Here is a 12,500-nt window from a genome sequence, read left to right as displayed (position 1 = left end):
CAAAATATTTTGAGATGGGGGTCCGCGGCCAAAATTCATCCTTGACATGAAAATGTTTGAGAACCACTGATTATAGCCAACATTTCTTTTTTTTTTTAAACTAGGATTTAGAAGACATTTGTAGAATCCCCCCAGAAGCAAAGATTTGAGTAAAAAATGTTTGCTTTAAAAATATATATATATTGAAAGATTTGCTAAAATGTTCACGATTTTTCAAAAATAGCAGATCTACAAGCTCATAGCACGGCACTCAGTGCCGCGCTATGAGCTTGTATATCTGCTATTTTTGAAGATGCTTCCAAGGTCTTAATGGGTTAATCAACAGTTTGTCATAACGGTCACCTCTATGCTAATGAGAGTGGTTGTTTTACAACCAACCAAGCATGGGAACGAGAATAATTGGGTCCTTGGTCAAAGTTATATACAGTTTGCAAAGTAGCAAAAACATATTTACAATTCCCTAAACGTTTTTTTTATGTTGATTGGAGTGTTACCTATGCCCTTATCCCAATTATAGTTGAGAATGATGGCAACAATTCTATTTTATAATTGTCATTAATATGAATGTTTCCTAAGATGACATTCAGTGGGAAAAAAAGTGGAAAACAATCAAATTAAATGATGCCCATATGACTCATAACTAGAGTTCCGTGGGCGAAAACAAATAAGTCAGCTCCATATATGGGCACCAAAGGACTGACAGATACAGGATGTCCACAGCCACAGATACAATGGTAAACGATGCATTTATATATCGCTTTTATCCATCGATTGTGCATTACATTCACCCATTCACACATTCATATACAGATGGGGGAGGAAACCATGAAACCATGCAAGGCACCAACCTGCCTTGCAGGGTTTGGGGGACAACTCTAGGGGGAGCCCGGGATCGAACTGGGAAGCTCACAGTTCCCATCCGGCCGCTCTACCGGCCACTCTACCCCTGAGCCACTGCCGCTATGCCCACATATGGTCATGGGACCGACCGACTTCAAACTCCAGACTCGAGGGAGTGCGGTGCCCGCTGCCGATTAGTTCGGGTATCCACTTGTCCAGAACTTGGCCGATCCAACTAATTAACCCATATATGGGCATTCCAATATATGGAATGCCCATATAGACATCAGGGATCTCCATACATGAGCATTAAAGGGACAAGGACTGACAGTTACAGAGATCTCCATATATGGGAATAAAAGGGACGCAGGTAGACAGACAGCAACAGACGTCTCCACGGGTACATCGGGTACTCTGACAAAGCCCTGACACTATGACTCAGACATATTGGCCGAATCAACCTTGCGACGTACTGTAGGTGTGAGGGCCGTGTATGGCCTGAACCTCTAGTTTTAATTTAAGGATAATAATAATATAGAAATGTTATATCTATGAAATATAACTACCCAGGACAAAATTACATTCCAATATCACATTTCATGTGTCACAGGTACAACTCTTAACTGAAAGACAATATTTTGTTGACACATATCAGTAAAGCCCATAAACACAAAAGTCAAGTCTCTAGGCCTTTTTTGGGTTCTCCTTTTAGCCTTGATGTCTCTACAGTACCAGGTGCTGTTTACATTTCTGACTAATAGTATTCTAGTAGTATTCAATCAATCAGAAAAAACGGATTAAAGGTAATTCTTTCAACAATAACAATAATGACCAAATTAACTCTTATTACTAGCAGCAATAATATTTTCCTTTTTGCCATTTAATTTTTATTTCTATAAACCTGTAAAATAACCGGATAAAATGTGCATGCTAGCCTGAACTGTATCACTTACATACTAGAGAGAAATGTGTATGCCACACACAATAAAGAACAATGGGTTTGACTACACAGCATAGTTTAACTGTCACATGAGGTACAGCTTAACTCTTCCTTGTGGCTATCTATCGCACTGTGAGGCATGGCAAGCAGTGTGTGTGTGTGTTGCATGGAAATTCAAAGTGCTTTGTGATCCTAAAACCTTGGCTGCACGGCAGCCATACTGGCAAGAAATTGAGCCGCGTATTACTTCCTTCACAGGTGTTACCAATTAAACTAATTAGGGCTTTGTTCAGAAGTGGTCCAATAAAAGTCTTTGCCAATATGGCTGCCATGCATAGGGCCACACACACTTGAAAGAGCACATACTGTACACGCAACCTGTCATGACAGCTGTCTCTCAGTCTCACCCTGAACGCAAAGTTATTGCGTCTGTACTAACCGACTTGATGTACTGTAGGTGTGCAGCCACACCTACAGTAGTTCAATTAGTTTGACTCAGGCCAGGTGTGACTGCTTAAATCAGCCCCCCCCCATCCCACAGGTTCTATACACTCTCTCTGAAGCCTGTAAAGTCAATTTGGTTCCTAACTGTCCATCACTTAGCTGGGGACCCCATGGAACCCCCGGCTCAAGGTCCCATGCAGGTATCCGATCCCTACGCTGAGAACAACTGTTCTAACATAATACTGTGTAGATCTGCTGTGTGTGTACTGTAGCTTCTAACATAATAATATGAAGACCAGTTATTTTTTTTATTGTGAACGAACATGAACGGGAGGGGATCATCCGGCTATATATATATAGGATATATATAGTTCAAATGGAAGGGAAGGGACCCACAAGCTGCTCACAGGTTAGGATGCTTGACTAAGCTCACAACGGGTCACAATATGTGTGCTATTTTCCCTGAATGTTTCCCCCAGACACTAGGTTTCATATGGTAAAATGAATCACCCCTCCTCTGCTCTGTGTTTCACACTGGCAAAGCATTCCACTAGTAATTTGCTCCTGTGTCTGCAGAGTAGGCCCAGCTGTCTGTCTGTGTGTGTGTGGGTGTCCAGCACTTACGATGTTCATGAGCGTGAGCAGGTACTTCTGCACGTGTTCCTTGCCGTGGAACTGGACCACGGAGTCGTCCACGCCCAGCAGCACCTCGATGTTGTAGGCCCTGTCGGGGCTCTGTCTGCGGATGCGTCCCGCCCGGGTCTGGTTGATGCTCTCTTCCACGCCACGGTATAGGCTCTCCAGGTCCATCAGACCACCAAGGTCTGCACCTGGCGGGGTGAAACACAAACACACACACACACACACACACACACACACACACACACACACACACACACACACACACACACACACACACACACACACACACACACACACACACACACACAAGGTTAGTGCAGTAAATAAGGGATGTGCCTAAAGAACAGACAGGTATACTGTATTAAATACATACACAAAGGTGGTTCCATATTCACACACATTGCTCACGCACGCACGCACGCACGTGCGCTAGATTTTCAGGCCACTACACTACACCTTCAAATCCAGTCCTATATTGCGCTGATCAGAGCAATGGCCATTTGAAATGTTAGACACTGCTGGAACCACATAATATGTGTCCAATTTAGGTTTATAGGTGTGACAATTGTCATGGCAGACCCCTGGAAAAGTGTTTGTGCCAAGTTTAGTGCGGAGCAACAGTGTGCATGCGGCCACCGGGGGGGCCCCTGATGTGGCCCTTGGTGGGCCTAATGTCACGGCAGACCCCTGAAAAGTGTTTGTGCCATGTTTGGTGCGGATTGGAGCCTGTGGCACCCTGGGGCCTTTGGGTGCCACACGTGGCCCCTGGTGTAGCTATTCTGATCCAACCGTCGACCCACCCTCTAGGCAATTTTAATATAGGAGAGCACATTTCATACAACACGGCAATTACAGAAAACATTAAGTATAAAGTTGATAATCAAACAGCTGACACCTTTCTAAATTAGCATTGCTTTTTTGTTATTCTGTTAACCCATTGAGACCTGAAGCCGATTCTACATGTCTCCTAAATCTCAACAGTTTTCTATATCAGCGGTGCTCAATCTTTTTCATGTCCAGGACCCCCAAAATGGTATGTATTTGGCCACGGACCCCCATCAAAATATTTTGTTCCAGGGACCCCCCCAGAAGCAACGATTTGAGTTAAAAATGTTCGCTTTAAAAATATAAATATATTCAAAGATTTGCATTTTCATTTTCACAATTTTTCAAAAATAGCAGATTTACAAGCTCGTAGCGCGGCACTCGGTGCCGCGCTATGAGCTTGTATATCGGCTATTTTTGAATAGCCCAAAGTGTAAAATAATGCTTTTTAGCTCAAATCTAAAAATGACACAGTTCCAGGTCTTAATGGGTTAAAGTCCACAAGACTAAAGGTGCGTTCACACCGGACAAGATGAAAGTAATCGCGTCGGTTAAATTGTGGGAGCCGTTTTTCAACTGACATTTTGCTTCAGATGCGTCGTAGCCAGCGCCTCTGAAACGCAAGCCGATGTGTCAGACGTGTCCATTTCCCATGATGTCTTGTGGGGTTGTGGGCAGCTCTGAGTCTGACCAAGTGACGCTTTTTCCAGAGTGACTAGTGCTATTTTTAGAAGTGAGGGAAGCAAGGCACTCTATTTACTTGACCACTTACCCTATTTTTGGTTGACTAGAGTTCATGTCTGTTACTCTGACATTGCTCTTTGTAAGTCTGTTAAATAGGCCTAACTAAATAAGAACGTAAAACAAAAGAAAGAAACATTTTTTGCATTCTCTCAGGTGTTCCAAGCAGGTGTGTGTGTGTGTGTGTGTACAGTATGTGTGCGCGCGTGTGTTTGTGTGTGTGTGTGTGCTTCAGCACATCCATATAATATACACGTGTGGAGAGAATTTGAACACATCGGTGTGTGTGTGTCCTCTGTCGCCTGCCAAGACACCAGTTGACAGAAGTGAGGCATGTGTGTCCTGTGTAACTGTTGGAAACAGTGTGGCTATCCTTCACAGCTCCTCTCCTTAATCAACCAAATATTTCTGCTCCCAGCTGAAGCAGACCAGCAGATGGTGCTTTCCAAACACATGGATTAAGACAGCTCCCTCACACAGGGGCTGCCCCTACTGCTCTGCTCTTGGCTTTGCTCTACGTCTGAAACTCATTATGAAATACATGTTCTGCATAGACTCACTCAACACACTGAAGTAGATGATATTCGGTTAGAATTCCAACCTGTGTTCTTGTGTTGTGTTGGACTATACAGATATAGGCTCTCTGTGTGTGTGTGTGTGTGTGTGTGTGTGTGTGTGTGTGTGTGTGTGTGTGTGTGTGTGTGTGTGTGTGTGTGTGTGTGTGTGTGTGTGTGTGTGTGTGTGTGTGTGTGTGTGTGTGTGTGTGTGGTTGTAATGTTTACAAAGGACTGTACATAGCCAGGCATGACAGAATTGTTGACATTATTACAAAAGATCTGTCACCCACGTTTGATTCCTCTGTTGTGTTTTACAAATATTCTTGTGTGAAACCAGAAATGTTTCAATGCAATGACCCCCATGTATTTGCAAATATAACTGCAGACACACCGGATGTCATTGTGATTGATGAGAACAGCAGAGAGGTTTTCCTATTGGAAGTTGGCTGTACTTTTGATTCAAGTTTAGAGGAAGCTTTCCTTACTAAGCAAGTGAAATACCAGCCATTAGTACAAGCCATTATACATCTAGGCTACAAGTGCCAGCTCATTGTTTTTATATTTGGCAGCTTGGGCCATGTCCACAGGCTGGGGGTCAGGGGCTTGAGGATTATGGGATTGTCCAAGTGTAAAGCAAAGCAGCTTGCAACATATTGCTCAATCTCCTCCATTATAGGCAGTCGATCTATTTGGAGGAGAAGGTGCTTCCTGTACCCATAATTTTTTTCTCCAGTGTTGGTAATATGGCAGACTGAAGTGTATGACCAATGTTAACTGTGAATAAGTTCATGTGCATTTGTTGTTTATATTCTGAACTTGTTTGGATTGAAGCACTAGGACACATGTTGTTTCCAGTGTGCGGGACATCAAAAGCAACTGAAAAATATTTGTGCCCCTGTAATGTATTTTATAAATGTGGACTCAAATAAATAAAAAATATATATAATTATTTTTGCAATGAATTGTTACATTCCAGCAATACACAAGGTGCTTGTAAATGATAATCGTATAATTCTGAAATGAATCTATAATCGTTTGGAGTGTCTGGACCTTTCTTTTCCTGCTAGGCAGAGAGTCAGAGCAAAGATAAATCGCTCTGTCTCCAGAGTCAAGGCCATTCTTCCCTTCTTCCCTCCCTCCACATCCATCCCTCTCTCTTTCTCTCTCTCTCTCTCTTACCCTCCCAGTATGTAGACACATTGTGGCCTTGCTGGAATAGAAGCCTTGGAGGGCCAAGTCATGCCGCTTTGAACATGGCGTCTTAGGGGAATAGACAATGATGACTCCAGCCGAAGCCTCCCACATGGAGGGATGGTGAATCTGTGCCGAGTCTGAGCCTATAATAGATTCATAGATGTTCACACGTTATCATTTAGGCCTAGAAGCAAGCATACTACTAGAGTATGTGATGACATTACATGGAACGGCCTATCCCTTTTTTCCTCTATATGCGACCACCTTAACACATTGAGTGCCAGTCGCGTATATCTACGCGAACCTATTTGAAGCCGCCATGTGCCAGTCGCGTAGACCTACGCCAACTGGTCTTTTTTTTTTATGTTCACATTGCATTTTTGGCCTCGTTCGATACGACACATTTCATTGTAGCACCACCGGAAACTGAATTATCCGGGATCCGGTTTTTCCGATCCCATCCACTTCCATTCTAAATCTGACACCAATCCGCCATTTTCTCGGTTGTAGTTTTTCTGGGGGGGCGGGCTGGATGTAATGCCAACAGATTGTTTTTAACTATAAAAGTGCAGACCGTAACTTGGTGTAACACACAGCACGAAGGAACAGTTGGAGTCCCATTGCTCTGACACTCTGACTGAAAGTAGGTGTGTTGGCGTACTGAGAGAAGAGAGAGAACAAGAGATGAGAGCAAAGGAGGAGTTGGGGGGAGAGAGAGAGAGAGAGAGAGAGAGAGAGAGAGAGAGAGAGAGAGAGAGAGAGAGAGAGATCTTCCATCTTGTCTCCCAATCAGCAAGGGGCATTCTGCCTCACCCGCTCCCTCTTATGCAACGTTTCCACAGCAACGGGCTCATGGGTAAAACAATGTGTCGCATGGCTAATATTGGCTCCCGAGTCGCTAGGAGAGTGATCCTGGAAGTATGAATATGATTCCATATCTTCCCAGGGAGCGACAGAATGTGACTAAGTTGAGCCTCTCGCTCTCACCGCGAAAGAGAGAGAGAGAGAAACTGAGAGACAGGGAGACCGAAGAGGGAGAGATACAGTAGCTAACAGAGGAGAGAGGGAGATAGAGAGAGATGGGAGAGAGAGAGAAACCCATCTGAACAACAAAACTCATTATTCTACCCACCATCTGTCTGTTTGTCTCTCCTTCATGTCTCATCACATCACGTGTGTTGTATCGTTCTTAGTGTTATTTAAATTACGTGTACACCATTTACACCTAATTGGCGTTGGCAATTATTGTCTCTGAACCTTCATACCAATAAAGCTAATCAAATTGAAACAGAGAGAGAGAGAGAAAGAGGGGAAGACATCTTGTATGTCCAGAAACCGTTACTATTCAGGAAAATAAGAACCTGTGTTCCAATGGAACCAAAGGAGGTAATATTTATAGAGAGAGAGACAGACAGACAGACAGACAGACAGACAGACAGACAGACAGACAGACAGACAGACAGACAGACAGACAGACAGACAGACAGACAGACAGACAGACAGACAGACAGACAGACAGACAGACAGACAGACAGACACAGAGATATAGACCCCAAGGTGGAGGTAGAGACAGATAAAGTGACAGGAGAGAAAGTAAATCATATTTCCAGGGTTTCCCTTTAGGATGTCATTCACACGATGACAGTTCTGTCCCCTTGTTAAGAGAACTGGCATTAAGGTTCTGTCCTTCACTTTGTGAGGAAAGAAAGAGAGAAAGGAGAGAGAGAGAGTATGAGAATAAAGGGATGACCAGAGGGAGGGAGGCCAACATTTTTTCTCTTATTTTTAGAGAGAGAGAGAGAGAGAGAGAGAGAGAGAGAGAGAGACAGACAGACAGACAGACAGACAGACAGACAGACAGACAGACAGACAGACAGACAGACAGACAGACAGAGGGGGGGGGGACTTGGCTTTGGCAATGTAAAAGTATGTTTTCTCATGCCAATAATGCTCCTTTGAATTGAATTGAAATTGTAATTAATTGAGAGAGAGAGAGAGAGACAGAGAGAGAGAGATGAGAGGTGGGGGGGTAGAGAGAGGTGATGGATGGGAGGGACGGACATTGCTGTTCTGTTTCAAGCTCCTGCGGTGATGAAGAATATCACTTGCTTGCAGAGAAGCAGCACTTTCTGTACTTCTAACTCAAGGGGGAAAAACTATAATAATAAAGGGGTATGAAACCCATGTAATCTAGCCAGTCGCTCTGGGGGGTCGTGAGAAACCATAAGGATAAGGATAATTCCTTTTAACAGGTCGTTCATGAAAGTCCTTGCGGTCTTGTTTCCAATGAGAACCTGTGAGCAATTGGGGTTAAGAGTCTTGCTCAGGGACAAATTTCATATCATCGGCACATATGCTGGGATAGCCTGGAATCGAACCTGGGGCAACCAGGGCCAGCTGGTTCCCTAGGCGGGCTCACTAACCACTCAGCTATGGCCGCCCCATGACCCGTTATCGCCAGGCCTTCACCATATCCATAGATAAGCCAGAATGAGGTTTGTGGATTTCAGCTGCACCTACAACGCTGTTGGTCTAGAATTGCTTCACAATAAGCTAACTCAGCTAGCCATACCCTTCAACACCTGTCAATGGATCACCAACCTCTTCCTGACAGAAATTAAGCAGTATGTGAGTTTGGGCCCCATGTCTATTAACCCATTAAAGGGATTGTAGGCGATTCAGAGATAAACAAAGCAAAAAAATCCAGCAGTTCGTTTCCCCGACCACCAGGGGGTGACGCACGGAGGACTTCCATAGAGTAAGCAGACTTCTAAACGGGCCATGCCGAATATAGGTTACTTTATTGGGATACAATTCGCGGAACTGCCCGCCCCTGCCGGTTCTCTGAATTTGTATTTTTAAATAGGCTCTTTCATGACAAATTGACCACATATATGAAGTTAAACAACTAAATTCTATCCAAACGCTTTTTGAAAAGTAAATTATGTGCCTAAAAAACGAAGTTTGAGAACATTTTAAAACCGAAAGTAAAAAGTTCACACGGACACGGACGCGCACGGATGCGCACATGCGTGCGTGAATTTACGCACCGGATACCCGGATGTGTAACCTAAATAGTAGGGAAAATACGGATTTCAGAAAGAGGAGTGTTTTTCAATGCAGGAAAACACCCCAGCATCATTATATAGTGGCTGATAGAGGGGAAAAAATGCAAAATATATATATAGAGGTATTTTTCAAATATAGGCTTAATGTTGCCTACTATACCTTTAAAGACCTGGAACGCATCTGTTTCACTTCTTGATTTGAGCTAAAAAAGCATTGTTTTACACGTTGGCTATTCAAAAACAGCAGATCTACAAGCTCATAGCGCGGCACCGAGTGCCGCGCTACGAGCTTGTAGATCAGCTATTTTTGAAAATTCGAGAAAATGTGTGCAAATTAATGTAAGAAAATAATAAGAAAATATTTTGAGATGGGGGTCGGCGGCCAAATGCATATCATTTTGTATAGTTCTATAAATCATGTCGGCATGGCCTATTCAGATATTCATGCTCACATCAAGGCCTACACGTATTTTTGAATTGTCATGCTTCTGTCACAAGCCCATCTCTGTGTACTGAACGGTACTGAAATGTACAAACAAAATCTGACCACTGGAGCCTCGAAAGACAGTCTCCAAGCTGATAAGAACATGACGACCACTCCAGCCTGACAATCGGTCGGACAAACGTGTATTGATAGCAACATTGCTCTCATGAAAATGTCCTTGTAACGATTCTATGACGTGTGTAAAACATTTCCTAACAATGTGATAGCGTGTGCTATAAATTGTACCATTGGAAGTTGTAACTCAGAGAAACACTTGAGAACACTGTAACAACCTCGTTGTGTTGTTGTAGAGAAGAATTATGCATCGCACACACACCGTTCAGTTCTACCTCCATCGAAGTAAACATACAGCCATGCTGGATTGCAGGGTCATTGAGAAAGTAGCCAATAGAGTGGAAGGCAAGCTAAAACACCCACAGTGTAAAATAGGGTGATAATATCATTTGCATGTGTTGCTGTTTGTACAATGTGTTGTTGTTTGTCTTGTCATTATTGCTCTATGTTTCATGTTGTAAACTGGGTATGCCCTACATTCTGGCAATAACGTTATTCAACATAAGTTCTGCCATCAGTTCACATTACCCTCTTTTCACCATGAAGACGTGAAAGCACGTCTTACTTAACCAACCTGCCCACATGTGCGTGCGTGCAAGCTCAGATGCAGTGCAGTGTGCACTTAAACTCATTCAACTGGACAACAACTCCTCTTCCACTTTCTCTCTCTACCTCTCCTCATTCCTGCCCCTTTGCTTGCTCACCCTTCCCCCAATCCTCATTAGCTTACCTTGGTCAAACCCCACCAACCCCAACCCCCCCCCCCCCCCCCCCCCCATCTCCTCCCAGTATTCTCATTCTGGTGGGGTACAGAACACGCCCTTATTAGGAGACAAAGGTACTTTGTCTTTCAACCTTTCCAAAATGTCAAGAATGTCAACTTACCTGCAGAATAAGGGGGGGGGGGGGGCGGGGGCAGCTCCACTCTGCATTCTGGAGCGCTACTGTATATTGAGTGGTTTCGACCATACACTGGAATCTCTCGCCAACTTCTGCTGTGTGTGTGTGTGTGTGTGTGTGTGTGTGTGTGTGTGTGTGTGTGTGTGTGTGTGTGTGTGTGTGTATACACCTGTGTTCTAGCTTGTGCACTGCAGAGACCTTGCTTGTGCATCCAGTCAAGGTAACTACGGAGTAACTGTCACAGAGATTCTCATGCATGGTGATTTATGTAACACAGAGGGCCCACTCAGCATGCTCATGCACACGCACGCACGCACGCACGCACGCACGCACGCACGCACGCACGCACGCACGCACGCACGCACGCACGCACGCACGCACGCACGCACGCACGCACGCACGCACGCACGCACGCACGCACGCACGCACGTGGGGATTCTAAGCTAATATAAATTACAGTAATGATTAGTAATAATTTACATAATTATGTACTGACTGTTCATTAATATGCACTGTCCCGTCTAAATGTTCAAAGTGAAGTACAGTTATAAAGTTATAACTATGAATTCAAAAATAGTAATTTACAAATGACTATACTTAGTTTACCGGAGTCCCCCGGGGGTCTATACTCCGTCCGCTCCATTTTTCCCTCTACCAAATCTCTTCAGCGACAAAAGCCAATCTACCAGCTCACAGCGTTTCATGTTACGAGGTGTTGTGAGCTTGTGGCCTTGCTTGGCCCTCGGCGCGTTGTGAGCTTGCAGATCGGCTATTTTCAAATAGCCTATGTATACAATAGTGGTTAATGTATGTTTTATAATATAGTAATTTATATCTGCAAAGTATCTAGTAACTAAAGTTTTCAAATAATTGTAGTGGAGTAAAAGTACAATATTTGCCTCTGAGATGTAGTGGAGTAGAAGTAAAAGTATTGCAAATTGGAAATACTCTAATAAGTAAAAAGTAACTCAAAATTGTACTTAAGTACAGTACTTAAGTACATGTACTTAGTTACTTTCCACCGGAAATTGTAGATCTGCTATTTTCAAAATATTTGTATACATTTTGAAAACTGGTAATGGGACATTCTGCATAATGAGTACTTTTACTTTTGGTACTTTGAGTACATTTTGATACCAATACTTTTTTACTTTTACTCAAGTACATTTTGAATTCTGGACATTTACTTGTAAAAGAGTATTTCTATATTGCAGTATTGATACTTTTCCTAAAGTAAATATTTGTAGTACTTTTTCCACCACTAATAGTGAGCAAATGCTTTGAGAGGCCGGTGAGAGAATACGCCTGCCTCGCTGGACCCGTGGCAATTTGCATACCGTCAAAACAGGTCCACAGACGGCGCAATTTCCACGGCCCTTCACACAGCCCTCTCACACCTGGATGACAGAAACCTGAAGGACAAATATGTACTGTATTTGGTTCATGGACTAACAAGATCAGCATTCAACACTAAGCTTGACACTAAGCTCAGGGACCTCGAGCTGCACCCGAGCATGTGCGACTGGCTCCAAGACTTCCTGACCAAACCACCGCCACGAGGTGGGTGAGAACGGGGTAACATCACATCCGACTCCCTAATACAAGCAGGAGGAGCCCCCCAGGGATGTGTGCTGAGCCCTCTCCTGGACTCGCTGTGCACGCGGGACTGCACAGCCACGCACAGCTCCAATGCCATCGTCAAGCATGCCGATGGCATGACAGTAATAGACCGGATTGTCAACAACGGCTAAGCCTGTCACAGTTTTTACATACTCGTCTAATCGCAATTA

The 12,500-nt window shown here is 43.8% G+C and overlaps 1 protein-coding gene across 2 annotated transcripts in view; it reads right to left on the bottom strand.

The window, feature by feature from the left end:
• LOC308076443 (A disintegrin and metalloproteinase with thrombospondin motifs 2-like) overlaps positions 1-12,500 on the bottom strand; it is a 91,763-nt gene that overhangs the window by 42,690 nt on the left and 36,573 nt on the right. For both annotated transcript variants that reach the window (XM_080416686.1, XM_080416687.1), the window contains exon 2: positions 2,849-3,054. In XM_080416686.1, the coding sequence (XP_080272812.1) occupies positions 2,849-3,054 (206 nt within the window). The remainder of the gene's footprint in view (positions 1-2,848; positions 3,055-12,500) is intronic.

The sequence above is a fragment of the Gymnoscopelus braueri genome (genome assembly GCF_963280865.1).
Source record: "Gymnoscopelus braueri genome assembly, chromosome: 20".
Taxonomy (NCBI): domain Eukaryota; kingdom Metazoa; phylum Chordata; class Actinopteri; order Myctophiformes; family Myctophidae; genus Gymnoscopelus; species Gymnoscopelus braueri.
This window is presented reverse-complemented; position numbering and strand designations above follow the sequence as displayed.